We start from the raw sequence: 21,384 nt of genomic DNA on the forward strand, positions 1-21,384 counted from the left end.
CGGCTCCGCGCGCTTCTGCTCCTGCTCCTTCTCCTGCTTCTGCTGCAGTCTGTGGTCCGAACAAAGACACGGCGTGGAGCAGAAACGTCTCGGAATTTACCAACAAAGACACTGCGTGGAGCAGCAATGCACTCTCCATGGGGCCCTTGGTCCTTGCAGATGATTTCATCATTATGGCTCTTTCATGGGGATAGAGATGTATGTGCTTTGCAGAAAAGCATGCTTTTAGCATGAGGTCCGACATGCTGTCCATGCTGAAGTGGAAAGGGCTAATCTGGAATAGTTTACCTGAGCTCAAGGTGGGCGCAGGGGAAGAGTGCAAGGAATAATGCTCACATGAGTTGGCGCAGTGTTCGCCGTCATATAAACATTTTTTACAGTGAAATACAACCTCTTTATTCTCTATACTTGAGGAAACGAAGGTCAAATTGAGGGAATGAATAATAACAACAGTCTTGAAAATCCCAGTCCTCCCCTAGAGTGCACTCCAATCCAAAAGCCTAGGCCCACTGGTGTAGTTTTGGCCCTTGAAGTCGGTAGTGTTTCTTTAGTGGCAGGGCAGAGTTGTATGCTTTGACGACTGTGCAATGGCAGATAAACGCACAGGTAATAATGCAGGTGCAGATGGAGGTTTGCGGTGCCAACTAGAGAATGAATGCTAAAAACTACAGTGTGGGTGCGAAATGAAGAACAAAAGCAGCACCGCAGTCAGTGACCCTCAATATGGGTAAACACATAATGCCTCTGGGGATTAAGTGGATAATGCACAGGCTAGATCACCTGTTCCTCTGGTCTGTTCCACTCCCCATCCCATGGACTAAAAGACAAGGAGTTCCTCTGGACAGTTCCCAGCTAAGTAGAAAGACATGAAAGTTTTTAGTCTCTAACTCAGCCATTGAAAGCAGGTTGGAATTGCTTTCTCTGATGCCAATTCGGTTAGGCAGTGAATCGATAGATAAAGAATTTGAGGGCTGATTAAGATGGCGGACGGACTTCAATCCATCCACCATCGTATCTGGGATTGGGACCGCCCTAGATGCTGTTGGCGGTCCCGTAGTAGGCATTACAATGTGACCGCCACCACATCGATTGCAATCCCTATATTTTACATTGCGGCGGGTGCTGCCTTGTGCAGCACCCATCTCAATGTAAAAACGGGACATGTTACATATCCCTGCACTACGTGGCAGGCATCATGCAGTGCCTTCCACATGGTACAGAGATAGGGTGAGGGGCACCATAGGTGCCCCCCAACACCCACATCCAAGGACCAGGTGGGAAGAGGGGCTTCCTACGGTCCTCCAGTGTCCTTTTTCGCCAGCCTTTTTATGGCGGGTAACCCAGCATGAAACTGATGGCGGAAAGGGACTTTGTTCTCCATACGGTGGTGCCTGGTAGGCACCGACAGCATAGTAGGGACTAAGAGTCCCTCCCCTCCACCTCAGCGGGATGCATGGCGGTCTGTCTTTACGATGTCCACCTGCCATCATAATATGGCGGGCGGTAAAGTTGGTTACGATGGCTGGGAGACCCCCACTGACAGCCTGTCGGTGGCGGTCTCCCCGCCATTGTAATCCGCCCCTTGATTCTCTGTAAATTGCTGTGCCTCTTGAAGGTCCAGCACATTTTCTGAGGTCTCTAGGACGAAGCCCACAAGAACAGCTACAATCTAGGATCGGTGAGCACATGAGAGACTCGCTATGTAGTATCTCTTCAGCACATGTGTGGTTCTTCTGGCTGGAACTTAATGCCCAAATATGGCAGAGGATTCACTTTCAATTGATCTATATGTTTTATCCTATGAGGAAGTACTTTTCCTAGCTTCTAATCTCAATTAGGGAGATCTTCGAACTTTTGGGAATGGTACGTTGGTCCTTTCACCAATAAAAGGGGGGGAATGTGATTGTGGCTGTCAAATTGTGTGGTCGCCCTTTCTGTGCAGTTGGCAGAGGTTCTGAAGTAGTTGATCCTAGTCTCCCCTTCTTGGTGTCTTTGCTGCCAATCTGGACGCTTTTCTGTCTTGGTCTCTGCTTCAAAACTGAATAGCTTGGAGTACAGAGAAAGGTTTTATCTAGAAAGATATCCACAGTTCTTCACTAATCCTTGTTCAGAGTTCCCATCCATGTGCTCATCACTAGGTGCCATGTCATTGCTTGTGTTCTAATACTCTTCAGTCTCCATTCCATTTTTCCCCTACTTTATTAATTTTAATGTTATTTCATTTCGGGACACAGTCGTGGAACCCCTGACTAGGCCTTGCGGACCCCCAGGGATCCCGAGGTTGAAGGTTCTTTGAGAACCCATTGTGCCTCTGTTCCAACTCGATGAGCATATTGTCTCAGTTCAATATGAGGAATGTCGCAGTTCCAGATAGCTGCTAAACCTGGACTGCTAGCCACTTAAGAGGCTCTTTTGTTCCAAGGTGAGCTGATAGTTTGGTATTTGTCATCATCCCAGCAACTTTAGCTACACAGGGAGACCAAACAACGGTTGGTAGCTGCAAAAGGCGTAATACAGCATTGGGCATCATTAGCGTGGATCTATAGGGAGGGCTTTAGTGGCTACAGTCCCCCAGCCCTCAACTAAGGGGAGACACTGATGCATTTTGTTTTGGTGTGTTTATCAGCTAGTTGACTACGTTTGGTGTCTTCAGTGTTGCAGTTTTCTTTTGTTCAGGATTGTGAACTTTCGGGCTAGGTGGTTTTAGATTGCTAAACCCCTTAGCTTGAGGGCTATTTGCTGAATGGTGCATTAGCTGTGTCGTGACTTATAAGAGCTGTGTCAACATGATGAAGCGTGCTAAGAGGACATTGCGTAATTGCTGTTATTGGCTCCGAGTACCATATGGGTGGAAAATATGAATAATTGGATGGCCCAAGTCTCCACTGGGGAAAGAACACTCTTGTTACCAGGACTGTGATGTTCAAACGAATGATTCAGAGTAATGAAGATTACCAGTAAGTAATCCTAGCATTTGTTGATCTACAACTACACTTTTGCTGTCCAATGTTTCAGTGACTGACTGGTACTTTATTCGTAGATGGTGATGTAGTAATTGTTGGTCAATTACCCTTATATTTGTTAGAAATGTGTATGTTTGTTCATTTTGCAGGTGCAGATCTTAAAGTGATAAGCACACTTTCTGTAGGATTTGATCATCTGGCACTGGACGAAATAAAAAAGCGGTTTGTTTTTACTTTTTAATTCTTTACCTACCTCTGAAATTGTTAATTGCAGTCTTCAATTCATGCATGTCCCCAGCATGTGCTGTTTTCATCCTTATTTTGTCATAAATACAGAAAGTGAGATGGAGTGCAGTGTTGCGGCATGAATTCCTGCATGGGTATATGTTCAATGTATAGAAATCACTATTGAAGGGACCAAGTCCTTATTTTCTAGTCATTCCAGTGAGCGAATATTTTTAGAAAGACCGGCGAAGCTAAAAGGACGGAGCAATTTCTCAGTGGCTGGTGCAGAGGGGTGTGCAAAAGAAACAAGTGATGGACGAAATGCTGGACAATGCAAACATTCACCCCCAGTCACAAGAAGCTGGGTTAAATCCATCATTCTTTTGCTCCCCACGCCACCCCAGTTTGGACCAACCCATATGCAGATCAGAGGGGTGGCATCTTATCTTCTGGAACTAGCACATATGTACTTGCACTGCAACTTTCAGGGTGCCTGTATCCATCTGCTCTGGCATCGCACGTGGAAGGCAAAGCTACCTTTTCCCACAGGCGGCACGCCTGGATGACTCTGCACATACAAATCACCCGGGCTACAAGCATACTTTGGTCTGGGGTACGGCAGGAAAACTAAAGAAGCCTTTTTAAAACATAGGCTAAGAATCCTACCATTCATTCCACATTTACAACCATGGCTGAGAAGGGACTGTGGGACAAAATGTAGGCTGTGCGGTGCAGAGAATGAAGACTTCGAACATCTGTTATGCACCTGCCCGAGGCTGAAAGAGGAAAGAGCAGCCCTGCTAAAAACTGCCTTTAATGAACAAAAAATCCGCACACGCAGACAAGCAGTTCTCGCTTGTTTCGATCCAGGTCTTCCGCCATTAAATGGGAAGTTGGTGAAATTCCTGAAACTATTGGAGCTGAAACTAATAAACCATGAATTTGGCCCTGACTAGATCAATTGAACTATGGCCAAGACAAGACGCTATGAACAACGCTCACCTCCCATATCAAACTGTTTTTAGCACTACTACTTTTATAACTAAAGTTTTCTTGTTTTTAAAAATTTCTTATCTTTTACCTGATGATATGTGCTTTCAATGTATTTTTTGTAATGGTTTTAATTAACCTAAGACAATAAAATGTACTTACTTACTGCTCTGGTCCCAGAAAGTCCAGGAGGTTCTGTGTATTCAATGGACCAGTATATGGACTGGTCTTGTTGCTGGAGCCAACCACATCCTCTCGAGCTCTTTCAGTTTCAGAGATACCACTGTTGACAGTTGTGGCTGACCCCTAGCCGTAATACCAGGTCCTGGTCACCATTGTCTTGGACCCAGAGTCTACTATTGGTTACACTGGCTGAGGCCTTTATTTTGGGTTGAGGGGGTTTTATTGTTTGTGAATGGAAACTGAGCAGTTGAGGCTTAATCTCACGGAGATGCCCAGTTTTGTTCTATAAGCCAGTGAAAAAGATGGGCAGCACGAACTAGCAAGCTGGCTTAATTTAATTGTTTTTTAATGCCCCGTTGACTGGTGCATCAAAGGGTTCCTTTTATTTTTTTAACTTAAATGTGAATGAAATTAACCATGTATCAGTAGCAATGGACAGACAGGCAAGTAGATAAACATATTATTTGTCATCATTTTGGTAGAAGAGTCCTAAGGTTCCCCAGTTGGTGCTGGAGCAGCCCCACGCCAATACCTTAGCTATTGGACCATAGTTATATAAAGTAAAGCATTTATCACATAGAAGCTAGAACACTAAAGGTTTGGTGTTTGCTTTGTAGATATTTTACCTGTTTTTTAACTATATTGTAAATTTGTCATGTTGTTCTCTGAAGTTACAGCACTGTATGGCCATTGAGTATAATGTTGTGTACTCAACCATGGTTTATCTCTGGTTCTTATTCATATCACCACCTCTAGTAAGCCTCGGGCATCATCTCCCCTGGAGTGTCAATGGCCTAAAGGTGGTAGCTTGGTCATTACACTGGAATGCAATAGTATTGGGGCCCCAGACAACAGCAGTAAATTACCATACCCACATAGGGTAGTGCACAGTATTATTTGTTGCACCAGGAATTCAAAAAGGCTTAACAAAATGGATTCATTAAATTAAGCTTTGACACACCGATTTAAATATTTAATTATAAAGCTGTAGATCTCCCTGCCCCCCATTCCTTTGTTTGACCAATTCAACATGGCTTTATTAAGTGGTTTATTGAAGGGTCTAGAGCTCTTTTGCGTTTCTTTTAAACAATGGTCTTTACCCTGCAGCGGGATACGCGTGGGCTACACACCAGATGTGTTGACCGATGCAACTGCTGAACTCACCGTGGCCCTGCTCCTTGCTGCATGTCGTCGGCTACCAGAATCAATTGAGGAAGTCAAAAAGTGAGTACCTGAGTAACTGACATCTTGTCTGCTTTAAAATTTATAGCCAACTAAGTTAGGTCATTTTGATGTTTTTTGTACTTAAAATGCTCACTCTTTTGTGCCCTCCTGTGGAATGTTTGCTTTGCCTCTTTACTCGAAGATAAGTCGTAAGTGGACGTGGAGCTCATTTAAAATTAACCATATGTGTTTGAGGGCACATCCTCGTACAATGCAGTTGCACCATAGGGCTTTCCCATCCAATCTGCCCTGTGGTCCCAGGGAGGGAAAACCTACATTAAGTTGGTGGCAACCTGTATTAACTGGCCCTGAGGTTGTTTTTTGAAGCTCCAGGAAGTGTGAGTTGCATGGGGTCCACCTCCAGAGCTGTTTCACTGCCCACCTCTGAGCTGAAGTCTTCTTAGTCCCTACACCTTTGGATGAATGCAGTAGCCTATGCCTTGCTAGGTGGCATAGTGTAGAGCTAAGCAGAGGAACAGTAAGTATGATCTCGGCTCAGTGCACATCAAAGAGCTACAAGCCCCCTCGCTGGAGTACAGTCCCTAATTTTACTCTGGGTTGTGCGGTGGGCCACAAAGACTGACAAGATGCCAGTCTGAGCACTTTGGGATTCAATGGAAGTCTTGTAGCAGCCCATCTAGTAAATTATCTTGCAGTTATTGGTGAGTGGGGTAGTTTGCTCTTGGGATATGAAGTGCATGAATAGCTCCCACATGTATGTTCATTGATATGATTTGGGTTTTACTTGCAAGTGGAACTTCTCCCCCATATATTGTTACAGTGGAATATTGATTACGTCTGCTATACTTACCATTGAAATTAAGTAATTTGGTACTTAAGCGGAGTAAGTCAGTTGGTTTTACCTGGTGAGTTGTCTTTTGTGCCCCAATGAAGGGGAGAGTCTTCTCGTAAATTATCAGTTTCGCAACACTACACTCTGCCACCCAAAAAGCATCTCCTTATTGCACCATCTGGGGCTGACCTTTTGTACTAAGGATCTACACCCTACCCAACTGATTTCAGAGACCCTCTTGTGAACCAAGACCTACACGCGAAATGGTACATATTCCTGCGAAATTAGAGCTTGAAAAGAAGACCTGGGAGAGCACAGATGTATGTATCAGGACCCCCTTGTTACTGATATCAGTTCATAAGGCAGGGAAAATACAATTGTACAAAAAAAAATAAAAAAAATAAAAAAGAAAATACAATTGTACAAAACAATCCCTAGGCAACTACAGTTTTATTTAACAACATCGATGATAATTGCTAAATGATACTCAAGAAAGGCTAGGTGTGCGACTAAACATGACTCATAAAATACTTTGATTCTTACAAAATATTTAAAAATCTATGATATACAATGTTTGTATGATTACATGACAAATTAAAAACAACATGCTTCATAATCCAATTGTCTCTAATTGAGATCAAGGCAACATGATCAGAGAAATAATGTTATGTCAACAAATCACTTAATATTATTTAATACTTTGAATACATTAGTTGTAATTATGAAAACATTAAGCGGGGTGGCTTTGATCATGGATAGATCTTCGTGGACTCAATTCCACGAAGATCTATCCATCATCGAATCCACCCCTCATTTGTCTCTCAGCAAGGATATATTTATTGGGGAAATAATTTTTCCTTTCCTGGCTGACTAAATGAATGACATGTTGTTTTTTTTGTTTTGTTTTTATCATACCTGTTATTCATTTCGATGCAGCTGTGACTTTATCTTAATGCTTTCATAATTGCAACTATTGGGTTCAAAGTATCAAATAATATCAAGTGATTTGTTGACATAACCTTATTTATCTCTGATCATGTTGCCATTATCCCAATGAGAGACAATTGGATTATGAAGCATGTTTTTAATCTGTCATGTAATCATACAAACATTGTATATCTTACATTTTAAAATATTTTTTTAAGAATCAAATAATGTTATGAGTCCTGTTTAGTTGCACACTTAGCATTTCTTGAGTATCATTTAGCAATTATCATTGTTAAATAGAACTAACATGCCTAGGGATTGTTTTGTACAATTTGAGCACAGACCTAAAACACTGCATATGGCCAATATAGGCTATCGAGAAAACTAATCTGTGGGCAGGTACAAATGAACACTGTTGTCCTTGAATTATTGTATGTTATGAAAAAACAAAGGATAAAAGCCTTGGTCTCACTCTAAAATGAGGAGCGCAGAACTAACTTCTATCACTTTCATATTTCACTATACTAATCCAACACTAATCCTTTATGGGTTCCGGAGTAGCGTGCTACTCGTCGAAAAAAGCGCTTCAATGCTTCATCCGGGGTAGTAAGCGCTATATAAATGCAATTACAATACCATACATCCTGAAATATTATGTTGTAGACCAGGATTTCTGTGAGCACTAATAATGCATTAAAATCCTGCAAGTGTCATGGTAAATGGATGAACCTCATATGAATGATTATTTTTTTTTTTAATGGGCCGCAGTTCCTAGTGAGGAATGGTGAGTGGTTAGTGCTCCATGTTCCCAGGATCGTTCTGGATCCTATAAAGAACCAAGTTGTCTAACATTCCTCTGGTTCTAGTCTGTCCCCTTCCTATTTTTAATTTTTAAACGGCAAAAAACAGAATGTCCATTTGAACCCAACGCTGGGCATCTGGGTTTTGTTGGGCTCCAGCGACATCCTATAGGAGACATTCGAGAAGATGAAGGACAGAACTACTTTGAGGCTGTACCCGTTGCATGTGACACGGGGACCAGAATGGGATTTCATTGGTCCTATTTCGGATGTATTGCATAGAGACAATCAAGTAGATCTAAAGTGGAAAGACCTGTTTCCCTCGTCAATTTTTACATCTGGAGGTTACAAGACCATTTCCCTGCGCGACTTTGTGTCGTTCCGTTATTCTATTTAGCCTGATTGATTTATAGCTCCTGAAATTGATGGCAAAGATCTGAACTGTACACTGTTGACCTGCCCTGAAAATAATGGCTTTACTCACCAGTTTGTCTACATTTGGTGTCCACCCAGAATGTCCACAGTCGCAGTATCAGTGTCTAAAGTTCCGAATAGAAAAGGAACATATTTTTATTTGTCGTTCATCTTGCTCAGAAAGGAGCCACGTGGCTCTAAATATACCTTTTCTTTGAATAAATGTGGTGCCGTAAGAAAACCCTCTCTAGGCAATCTTGATTGCCCTATGAAAAACCTAAAACCTGAGGTTTTTCAGTTATGATTGTTGGCTCGCCTCTAAATTCATGGTAGTATAGAAGTAGAGGAAGTCACAGTAGAATGAATACCTGGAGTAAAACAATAAGGCGGCTTTGAGTATCCTTCGGTTTGTGGGCCTTATTCAGGATAGATTCAGGGATACCTATGTTTTAAAGATTTAGATGTTGCACTTTACAAGGGGCACCATCAGATTTGGACGGCTATCACAGCACAGTATGCAATGAATGCATCTCCATAAACTACAAACGGAAAAAGGCTGCTCAATCGTGCTTGTTTTAAGAAAACCGCTCAATACCTTTTTTTCTTTTTTTTTTTTTTTTAACCTTTGGGAGGCATACATGCGTTCCTCCATTGAGTCTTTAGTTCTGGCTTTTCTTGTTGCGACAACATTTTTTGTCCATTATTAAACTAACTAGACTGCTGCCAGATGAGTTAAAGGGGTTTGAAATGGTGTCTCTACAAGTTAAATGTCAGACATGGATTTTCTTTCTTTTTCTTTCTGTTTCATAAGTTGAAGAGGCATGCAGTGGTTTTAGGGTGTATTTAGACATTGGCAGACTGGACACTGTCACATAACATGTGCATTATAGTCTTGACCTCTCCTGGCAGACGGGATGTACACCATGTTTATGAAGGAGTTCCCTGTCTAGCAAATTCTAAATAAGGCCCTATTTTTTCGGTGCGGAATTATTTCTCCAGTTTGAATTCTCCTTTTCTATCTCCGTGTTAATATCATTGGTTGATGTCTGTTTGAAGTTTAAGTACATCTGTGGTTCCATCGCAGCATAATATTGGTATCTGAATCAGTTGAGAATTTGTTAGGAACTATTTGTTCCCATTGTTTCCTGGGCTGCATGGTCCATCATGTTGAAAAATCTCAGTAAGGTTCATTGAGGAGAGACGTGAAATGTGATTTTGTACAACTTTATTATGCTCCTGTCAGGACTCCTCCCTTCGTAGGGAGGAACCGATCGTGTTATGTATTTGTGGCTCCAGTATCACCTGGTTAACTAAGTTCTGCTTTTGTAGCTATTTTCCCAAGATATTGGATTAAAGCCCCATTGGTGGTGGTTCTTCCTCATTTGTCGGGAGTGAAGGGTTTTGAGCTACGATCATAGCCTTTCCAGAAATGTTGTAATTGCCAGCTGTTTGCTAATGTTTATAGAGTGAATGTGCCTTTTTTTTCTTTAAAATTACTGAGGGATCCTATGCTGCCAATGGGAACTGGTGGCAAAAACTTTTTGTGGGGGGAAAAAAGAAGATGTCTTGATTTTAACATACCTGTTGCTGTCCCTTCGCCGCTAGTCACTGTGAAAACAGAAGTAGTATTGTAAAGGTCAGTGGGTGTTTATGGTAAGTTCAGATCTCCACAAATCTACTCGCTATAGCGAATCAGATTTTATCAGGGCGAGGTATATTTAGGACCTCCTCGTCCCTTCTGGCAAACTGACAAACAGATGTTCTGCTCACTCACAAAGTATGTATGTATGTATGTATTGGCATACTTGTATAGCGCAATGGCTGTCACCCGACGGGCATCCTGGCGCTTAGACTGTTATAACACATACACAATGTTTCAAGCTACCGATCCATTTACATGTTAAGGAGGTTTAAAGATTCCTTTAAATCTTGTTTTTATCTTCTCACATTTATTCTTTGTTGAGAGACGGAGGTCAAAAGTCAGTTTACATCTACAATTACTTTAATTTTTCTGACTGCAAAGTTCGAGGATTTTATAAAGTTAACTGTCTGACAAACTTGCTGTACAAAAAGTGTGAATTAAAGGTTGTAGGATGTCTTGTTTTAGTCGAACACATTTGAATAGCTGTGTGCTCCCAAAAAAATATATCGCCAATAAGAAAGGCCCCACTAAACAACCCTGGTTTACTTCAGACCCAAGGTCCCTTAAACAGGAATGTAAACGGGAGGAGAGGCAGTGGCGAAAACACTTTGATGAAGAGAAGAAAAATAAATACAGACTCACTATAAAAATATATAAATCTGCCCTTAATATGGCCAAATCCACCTTCTATGCAGTAAAAATTGAGGTCTCTGCCAATGCCCGAAGAGAGATGTTCAAGATAGTTAAATCTCTGTTAAAAGCCCAAGACCCGCCATCTTCACCAGCATCCGCTGAAGAATCTGGCGCTCACTGCGATAATTTAGCAAATTATTTCGCCGCTAAAATTCAAAAGATCCTCCTTTCCCTTCCACCCTTACCCATGGAAGAACTAACTCCTTCTCCGATAGACGATATTGATCCCGTTCTGCCTTGTCTCCCCTTCTTCTCCCCCCTTAGTGCAGAGCTTCTACCCCCGCTTTTCAATTCCATAAAGAGCGGCTCTCCGCTAGATCCTGCCCCTATGAACATCTTAAACCTGGCTGTGCCTCACATTAGTACGCACATCACTAATCTAGTCAACACCTCGCTTGAGTCCGGTATGGTACCCCAAGACTGGAAGTTGGCCATGGTCAGGGCTCTGTTAAAAAAGCCACACCTCGATTTCTCCAACTACCGTCCCATCTCCCTTCTCCCTGGCATCAGTAAGCTTACTAAAAAATGGGTGAACAAACAGCTAGCATCTTTTTTAGAGGCCCATGATCTGCTTCATCCGACTCAAACTGGGTTCCGGAGAGGACAGGGAACGGAGACAGCACTGTTGAGGGTGGTCGAGGATTCCAGGAGGATTCTGGACGCGGGTGGCAGCGCGGCCATTATCCTCCTGGACCTCAGTGCCGCCTTTGACACGGTGAATCACCGTGTCCTCCTATCTCGTCTTGGAAGGATTGGGGTCATGGGCAAGGCCCTTATGTGGCTGGAGTCTTTTCTTGGTGACAGAGTCTTCAAGGTCTTCTCGAAGAATAGCTGTTCCCTGCCAATACCATTACAGTTTGGGGTGCCACAGGGCTCCTCCCTTAGCCCCACACTGTTTAATGTGTATATGGCACCCCTGGCGGAAGTAGTAGCTCCTTTTGGAATCCAACTAGTAAGCTACACTGATGACACCCAGCTAGTTGTCTCTCTAAATCAGGTGGAGTCCCTCCCATCCAATCTTTGCAGCTGCCTGGAGGCGGTTGCGAAATGGATGGACTCGTCCCACCTGAAATTGAATGGGGGAAAAACGGAGCTGATGCTACTAGGGAAAAAGGCCACATTCGATAATTTGACACATTGGCCTTCCTGCATGGGCTCTGGGCCCACTCCAAAGACCGAGATTAAAAGTCTTGGTTTCTGGTTGGATGCAGAGTTGTCATTTAAGATCCAGGCAAGAAAGACAGTGGCCACCTGTTTCGGATTGCTGAGGACAATTCGTAAAATCCTCCCTCAGCTACCTAAAACAGCTAAGAAAACCATAGTCCAGTCCCTTATTCTATCTAGGCTGGACTATGGAAATGCGCTCTATCTTGGAGCCCCTGTCTCGGTTACCCGACAACTCCAGGTTGCCCAGAACTCTGCAGCGAGGTTACTCACGGGTATCAGCCATTGTACATCAGCCAGACCTGCGCTACGCACCTTGCATTGGCTTCCCATAAAGGAGCGGGTTCACTTCAAAACCCTTTGCACGGTCCATAAAACACTTTACGGGAGGGGCCCCCCCATTCTAGATGACCTGATCAGGCCATATAAACCATCCAGGAACCTTCGCTCAAATCAGCAAAACCTTCTGGTAACTCCCAGGATTAATAGGGCCCGCACAGGGGGCCGTCTTTTTTCGCATAATGCGGCTAGGTTATGGAATGCTCTTCCTCCACTTCTCCGACAAGAACCTAACCTACTCGCATTCCGAAAAAAGCTAAAAACTGTCCTGTTCCCTAAAATCTAGACAACACAGGCCTCTGCATCCTCTGCAATCCATCTCCCTCTGGTCAGTCCTAAGCTCTGGGATGCTTCCGAGTAGCCATGCGCTATAGAAGAGCCTTTACAATTACAATTACAATAGCTAAACAGTGAACTATATACACATTTCAAAATACATTTCAGTAGTTATGAAAACCCTTGGCTTGTAATTGTGTGATGAAAAAATATTTTAATAGGATGAAAGCAAATCAGAACAATTTACTTGGTGATGTGCAAATGATGAATATATTTGCAGAAATCCAGTTTCCACAGATTGTTTATGTACTAGATAGATTTATAAGTAAAACTGCATGTTGGTGGGGATGCTTTTGGCTTTTTCAATGGAAACTGCGCTTTCTGTAAATGACAGTGCACTACCACTGCCTTCTTTAGTAATCTATTAAAAGTGGGTTCTATAAGGTGAACTGAGAAACGTTCCTGCTCCTGCCCTGATGACAAAACTATTAGTGAACTAAGAGGCAAGTGAGGGTCATGTTTACTTTATTTGGGGGCTAGATTCTTATGCATGGATCAAATATGTAGTATATTACATCAAACCAAATCGGTTTATTTAGTACAGCAGGAATGCTGAACTCCCTTATTGGAAGGTGCTCTCATATGTGGTCATGAAGAAAAAGGTGGCTCTGCAAAATAAAATATTTGCCTAGGATGACACAATGAGACTAGTTTATGGGTCAATTGCATCACAAATAGGTCAAGTAGATTTTTCAACTTACTAGACCTGCAGGTCTAGTAACATTTTAATGATTTTTCGAGGTCTGAAATTATGTGCTTTCATAGCTTTTCTAAAAATGTTTTTTGCTGATGAATTTTAAGTCTTAATGGGCGTAAATGCATGTGGAAACGTATAGCGGTAGAAAAACAAAACTTTTTTTATTGAGTAATAAGAGATCACTTTGCCTAGAGAAGCAAATCAGCCATTGCATGATGCCTACCTTAATACCTAGCTTTGTGGAGCTTGGTCATTAACTTACCTACATGTTTTAAAAGGAACACATTCCATTGTTCTAGCTTCTGAATGGACAGTCATTGATATTTGTGTACTTTCACTTTTGATTCTACCTTTGTATAGTGGTGGATGGAAGAGCTGGGCACCCCTCTGGATGTGTGGATATGGTCTATCTGAAAGCACTGTGGGAGTTATCGGACTGGGAAGAATAGGTAACTGTTTATTTTTACCTAGTTGCTTTTACTTTTTTAATACATGTTCTCTTTATTAAAAGCAGTACATTGACATGTGGGGGAATGTTGCAGTGGAGTGAAATAAAGATAGAGTGGGGAGCGGTGGTTCCTTTAAAGATACTTGGCCAATATGAGTTGCTGTGGTTTGCTCTGCCAATATTGTTTGAACCTGCTATGAACTGAAGATCTCCAGTTCTGCATGCATGCTGTTGTGTACTTGAAGTACATTGCAGTTTCCATTGTTGTTGTTTTCCATATACTACTTGATTGGTCAGCTGTATTTGTTTTCTGGCATGTAAAAACTAAACTGTAAACTAAAACCAACCTAAATCTATCACAGCTTTTTTCAGAGATCACCTATTGTACACGGATGTATGACGTTACATCGCATACATTTACATCGCACACCATTACAACGCAATTTTTACAACGCACATTCCTTTACAACGTATGCCTTTACAACGCATGACATTACATAGCAGATGCTATTACAACGCATGCCATTACAACGTAAGTATAGGTAAGTATATTATTTTATTAAAAAATGTAATTAATAAATATGTAATTAATTTATTTGTAAATATATATAAATAAAAATGTAATTAATAAATATTTAATTAATTTTTTAAAGAACTATTATTAATAAATAACTATTATTAATAAATAATAAAATTATTAAAATTATTTTTTTTAATTTATTTAAATGAGTTATTTTAAAACTGAACCCTAGAAATACCCCAGTTCCCCAAAACCCTAAAAATACCCCTTTACCCCAAACCAAGCCCTGAACCCTAAAAATACCCCTGTACCCCAAAACCCAAACCAAGCCCTGAACACTAAAAATACCCCTGTACCCTAAAACCCAAACCCAGCCCTGAACCCTAAAAATACCCCTGTACCCCAAAACCCAAACCCAGCCCTGAACCCTAAAAATACCCCTGTACCCCAAAACCCAAACCCAGCCCTGAACCCTAAAAATACCCCTGTATCCCAAAACCAGCCCTGAACCCTAAAAATACCCCTGTACCCCTAAACTCAGCCCTGAACCCTAAAAATACCCCTGTACCCCAAAACCCAAACCAAGCCCTGAACCCTAAAAATACCCCTTTACCCCTTTACCCCGAAACCCAAACCTAGCCCTGAACCTTAAAAATACCCCTGTACCCCAAATCCCAAACCTAGCCCTGAACCCTAAAAATACCCCTGTACCCCAAAACCCAAACTCAGCCCTGAACCCTAAAAATACCCCTGTACCCCAAAACCAGCCCTGAACCCTAAAAATACCCTTGTACCCCAAAACCCAGCCCTGAACCCTAAAAATACCCCTGTACCCCATAACCCAAACTACATATTTAAAAAAACTTAAATTAATTTATTTAATTTATTTTTAATTTTTTTAAATTAATTTAAAAAAACTAATTTAAAAAAATGATTAAATAAAATAATATACTTACCAATACTTACGTTGTAATGGCATGCGTTGTAATAGCATCTGCTATGTAATGTCATGCGTTGTAAAGGCATTTGTTATATAGGATCCTGCGTTGTAATAGTGTGCGTTGAAACAGTATGCGTTGTAAAAGTTGTGTTGAAACGGTTGTATACCATTGTACACATGTGACAATTACACTCTTGAACTTGCGGAGTTTAAGTGACTTTCAAGTTAAAATGGAATTGTACATGTTTGTTGACCAGGGCGTGGAATTATGTGCTTAATGGTTTAGTACCTGCCTGTGCCATTCCCCTTTGTAAGGTCAGTTTTGAGAACCTGGTCCTAGTTTCTCTCAACAACAAAACTATGGAACAAATCATGGCCAATTTCCTCTCCAAACAAGAGTAAGGCAAAGAGTTTATTTATGTCCTGAAATCCGCTTAAGCGCCATGCTCGAGCCTAAGCTTCCAGGTGCCTGGCACACCTTAGAATTCCATTGAATCAGGATATCACCTAGTCCACACCATTGAAGCCCTCCAGGCTTTGTTACTGTACCTCTAGTAGATTTCACATCTGAGGGACTTTAGTGATTGACTCTTGTGTATTATCTTTATACTGTAACCACTCTGGATATCAGTTTTCAGTATGATGTAAGAATATATAAGCAGTTTATTTAACGAATTTGGGGTCCATTAAGGAGACTGGTAGTGCATGATCAGTTCAAATTCAGCGCTAGCTGGTTTGCAAAGCTTGAATTCAATATTCCGCAGTGGAATATGGAGTCTAGGGTTTCGGCACCAAATACTTAATCGGCATTATCAGTATTATGAATTGTCCTTAAAAATGTATGTTTGATGGAAACTTTGAGACTCCATTTTAAATTTTTGTCTCAAAGGAGTTGTATAATGGATGTTTCCAACTTTTCCAATTTTTTCCCCGTCCTCTATATAAAAGTAATGGACATGTCAGTAAAATGGCACTCCTTCACATGTTTCTTACCTGAGTAATAGTGGTGTTGTGCAATAGTGTGTGTGTTTGTATATATATGTGTGTGTGTGTGCCTTTCCTCATGCAGGTTGGGTGCATCATGCAGGCCATTTTTCTTTTCATTCTTGACTGCTTGGTGTTTCCATTATGAGCTCTGGCCTCATTGGAAAATGCTATTGCTGTGGAAGGAGGTGGGGCTTCCTTGGTTACAATTTTTCTGTCCAATATGATGCCCTCCTTTTCATTCACAAATTTGTTTTACAAGATGAAGGATGCGTTAGTAAAGAAAATGTGTGTCTTACTACACCACAAAAGGGTCTGAAAGAGCCTGTCTAACAATGGTCAGTTTGTGATGGCGTCCCATTCTGGTGCTTTTGTTTAGATTCCTGGTAATTTGATGGGAAGATGCCAGAACTGGAGTTAACAATACTAGCGGGTATAAACAAGTGTGGAAAATGTTTGGTTTTATCAGGTGAGGTCCAGTACCATATAAACTCTGAATCGAGTGGGGTGACAATCCTGGGGAGTACCTGTGCAGTCAACTTATAATGAGGATCTTAGGTCTGTCATTTTCTATGTGCATTACTCTTGTATAACTATCTTTTTGAAAGTATTGTACTGTGTCCTGGTCTTGGGTTTGCCTTGTTTTTTTCTTTTCCTATTTTTGTGGTACCTAGTCTTTTCAAGTACTTTCAGTTTAACTATTGTGTTATGATTAGGCTGATTACTGTGATCTACTGAATGCCCTTCCTTTCTTATTTTTAGTCTGCTTCAGTTTTGCCTCAGTTGGAAATTTCTTCTTGCAACATTTTGCAGTTGCTACTGCGATGGGTCTGGTAGCTTAAGGTGTCTAAAAGGAATATCTGATTTTTTACCTTTGCACCTGTACTTAGATGCAGGTTATCTTTATTTTCTCTTCAAGTACTGGCTAAAACCATGGCCCTTGGAAAAGGGACCTCTTTTTCTGGCGGCAAGGATTAACTTTAATCGCCAACCTTCATTTTTGCTCAGGTTAGGTCTTGACGTTTAAGAGTACATGAGTGTGTAAGACAACACATGGATGTAAACCGGCTGGAAAGAAGAGTTTTCAGTAAAGAAGCATGCTTCTTTTTAGACTCTACTATAAAGTTGCCTTCTGTGATACTTTGATGGTCTTTTTTTTTGTTCTGTCTTCTATGTGCTATCTTGATGATCTTGGAAAACTTCTCTACCCTGCTCTATTTCACTATTTTAAGAGTTATTTCTGTGGAATCAGTTGAGAATAGCCCAATTGTAGAACTGATGTTAAGCTACTTGACTCAAATGTGAATGCTGGCCACCTTCCTCCGGCCTTTTACAGGATTCTTAATTATGGTTATTCCCATTCATTTTGAGCTTCATAACTTTTTATTACAATGCTTACGGTTGCTGCAATTTTAATTACATCGAACTGGTTAGAAATGTATGGAAAGCCCTGTAGACTTGATGCTGGAGATTCTGTAGTCCTAACCAAATGACTCCAAATGTGTAGTCCTGGAAGAAAGCACCCAAGCTAAAGGTTTATGACCAAATGTCGTTGGTGGGCTGGGTCTCTTCTGCCAGCAGTTGGCCCAGCAGCTTGACGAGTCTGCTATCCGTGAATATATATATATATATATATATATATATATATATATATATATATATATAATATATTTTTTAACGTTTAAAAAAAAAAAAAATTTAGGAAGGTTTTTGACTGGGATACTTCTAATCGAGACCCCAGTTTATCTGCTTTTTTTCCCTAAAGTGTTATGTCATTTACTTACATAAACACCAGATTTGATACTGGGGTATCCTAATCAGTCCCTAGTATATGGTACCCAGTGCCCGCCTATGGGCTGAAGCATGTGTTATGCCACCTATGAGAGGCCATGCAAAATAGATCCACAGGCCTGCCATTGCAGCCTGAGTAAGTTTGTGCATGCACCACTTACTTAAGATATAGGTTTTCTAAATCTAAGGGTCACTACACTTAAAAGCTATAAGTCACCCCTATAGCAGGCCTTGACCATCCTGAAGGCAGGGTGCTTGGTTCTAAGTGAGAGGGTGCCACTGCATGAGCAGAACACCCCTGCAACCTACGGAGTCCATTCTCTCTGGTTGTTAATGCTGCAGCCATTTACGACATCTAGAGCTGCTTTACGTGACCACATGATGACCAGCTCTAACACGGCTGAAAGTAACCCTATTGTGTTTGGTATCAGACATTGTGGAATCGTACCCCCACACCTTTAGCCAGTTTGGGAGGTATGATTCCACACCGGTAACCGGTGTGGGAGGTATGATTCCACACCTCAGAAACTAGCTTTGTGAGGTCCCTGGTGTTCCCGGTACCAGCCTTCTAGTCTTGGGGCAGCCCAAAAGGGTTACTGCCGCCCAGAGACACCTTTCTGCCCTCCTCTTGCTGCTGAGCCAAGCTCGAGCAGGGAAAGGCAGAACAATAGGCATCCTGTCACAGGGAGGTGTCACCACCTCCCAGACAGGATCTAGTGTATTGGGCCTGGGTGGGTGCGCTTGCCAGCGACTGAAAGTCTGCATTAAGGGCACATTTGGTGTCCCTGTGCATAGTACAGTTCAAACCAATCCTGGGAGCTGTTGGCTCCTGCTGTGGAGCAAATCTAGACAAAGGACATGGGAGTAACCTCCCCACTGTCCTGACACTCTCCTGGGAGGGTCCCCTGAATCTGTCCAGCCCTCTCCCGTGGGTACAGAAGGGCTTACCTGGCTGTAGGACCCTAGATTCGACGTGTAAAGATTCTGAACCAGAAACCACTGAACTACGACTGTCTGGACACTCTGGACTTCGTTTGGGCCTGACTTTGTCCCCTCTCAGTCTAAAGCATTGTCTGTGCCTGTGCACCAAACAGGACCTGTGGAGCATCAAGGACAACTGAAGACCTCTCCCTTGGAGTGAAGGAGTCACTCCCCTGCAACCAAAAGCACTGTAATGCAACTGACCGGCCTGCTGATCCTGAGCTCCTGTGGACTCCGAAGGCTCCAGCAACACAAGAGGTGGATTTCACATCCATCGAAGTCCGAGCTACCAAGTTTGAGGTCCGAATCCCTGGTGGGGGCTGCAATACCCATATCCCTGTGCACTGTGTTCTTTTGCAAGTGCTTGTGCTTGTTGGCGTTTCCAGAACAAGTGCGCTGAGCTCCGAGTAGCCCCGACTTCTGGCACCATTTCCACCAAAGAACTTCGGCCTCCTCGCCCTGAGTGCTCTGTGGGCTGTTGCTTTGTAATTCTGCTCGAGGTCTCCTCGGGAGTACTGTGCCTCCCGCCTGTGGGTCCTCTTAGTGTCAATACTTCTTTACTTGGGCTCCCCTGGTTGCTCCAGGCTTGCCCGAAACCCCTGTGTTTGGTGAGTATCTCGGGCCTTGCTGGTCTGAACCGTAACTCCTCTTGACCATCTTCGTGGGTTGCCCGTGCCAAGGCTTGTTGGTGCTCCAGCCAGACACCGACTCCACTCAGCACTCGACATCCCTTGTGGGACAGCTCGTATCCGGCTCCTGGTCGTCCTTCACGTCTCCTGGTCTTGGTGGCTGCAGAGTCCAAAACCCCCTCAACGCACCTGAAGCGCCCAACATCGGTGGGAATTCGTTTACTGAGCCCTAGTTCACTCCTGAGTGACCCAGACTCTGTCCCCTCTGCTTCAAGTACTCTTCGACACAAGTCCACCTTTGGATTCCAACTGACACTTTTCTTCTTTCCTGCAGTGGCCTTTCCTTGAAGTCCTCCATTGAGGTTTCCGGCACCACTTCAGCCCTATGCACCCAGCTTCCCTGGGATAGGTATCTCTGGTACTACGGTATACACGGGTGGGGTGGCTCTTCAACATCATATGATCCAAAGGGCTTCTTCGTAATCCACTGGGAAGGGTCCTTAAACTTTAAAACTGCAACCGCGACTCTCCCATTGAATTGTATGTTGCATGTGGTAGTGTTCTCACACTGCACCCGTCCTCCATGGGGTCCCTCCTTACTCACCTTGGGTGGTTCCATGGTGTCCCAGCGATTCTACAACCTCTAGACACTGTCTTGACTCGAGTCGTGGTTCTTACACCACTATTTTAGTATATGTTTTGTCTTCCCCAGGTGCCCACTGTGTATTAATGCTACTTACGTTTGTTTCTGTGCTACAGTATTGTGTGCTTTGTGTTAATCTGCATGTAGCAGATACTGTGAAGTATTTAGAGCATGTTCTAAAAATAAATACCTATTTTTATAACTACTGTGGGGTTCTCCTTTCATTTAACCAATACAATAAGGTTGCATTCTGGTAAAATAAGCTGCTTAGCATTCCGTCAAGACTAAGCCAGAAGGCTGCTCTTCACAGCTACCACTTGCATAGCTTTCTAAGGTTATCTTTGACCTCTTAAATCACCATAAGGGTTGTTTGGACTTGTGCATGGTGCCCACTTTAATTAGTGGACATCCTATACCAGGCCATTCTCACATATTTACACTAGCTAGCAAAAGCTTCTTTGGATGTCTAATTACCTCCAGCGTAACTTCCAGAGGTAACGAGAAGTCACTGCTATGCTGTAGTTTTTTTCTGAACCATGAATCTGACATCCAGTAGTAGAACAGTCTCTTCTGCACATGTAGAATAAAACATAGAGAAACTTGGTTGTTATGGAAATTAAATGTTACCTTTTGGGATGAAGAATGTTTTAGTTCTCAGTAATAACCTTTCTGCTGGAACTTAGTCTTTTTGCATGATCACCCCCCTGATTTTTGCCTTCTGTTGCTGAGCCCATTTTTATTAGCGTAAGAAATCTGTGCACTTTTTCCCTGCTAACTAGTGGAAACATGCTTGTGCTCTCTTGATTTGTGGTACAATTGGCCTACACTCGATTGGTACATTTAATATACTTATATGTCCTTAAAGAATGGTACCTGTACCTAGGGCCTGTAAATTAAATGCTACGAGTGGGCACCAGCACTTGTTGTGCCCCCCACTATAGTAGCCTTTTAAAATGTCTCTGGCTTGCAACTACAGCCTGTAGTGCAGTTTTTAAATGCTGTTTCAACCTAGCAAAATATACCTTTTTTCAGGTTTAAACCTTCCTTTTTAATACTTG

General features: G+C 42.3%; 1 protein-coding gene across 1 annotated transcript in view; it reads left to right on the forward strand.

The window, feature by feature from the left end:
* The window catches only part of LOC147671309 (glyoxylate reductase/hydroxypyruvate reductase-like), a 130,685-nt gene that overhangs the window by 42,577 nt on the left and 66,724 nt on the right, over positions 1 to 21,384 (forward strand). The window contains exons 3-5 of the mRNA XM_086948085.1: positions 3,113 to 3,185; positions 5,469 to 5,585; positions 13,751 to 13,839. Of these exons, the coding sequence (XP_086804211.1) occupies positions 3,113 to 3,185; positions 5,469 to 5,585; positions 13,751 to 13,839 (279 nt within the window). The remainder of the gene's footprint in view (positions 1 to 3,112; positions 3,186 to 5,468; positions 5,586 to 13,750; positions 13,840 to 21,384) is intronic.

Source organism: Lissotriton vulgaris, unplaced genomic scaffold, assembly GCF_964263255.1.
Source record: "Lissotriton vulgaris unplaced genomic scaffold, aLisVul1.2 SCAFFOLD_2606, whole genome shotgun sequence".
NCBI lineage: Eukaryota > Metazoa > Chordata > Amphibia > Caudata > Salamandridae > Lissotriton > Lissotriton vulgaris.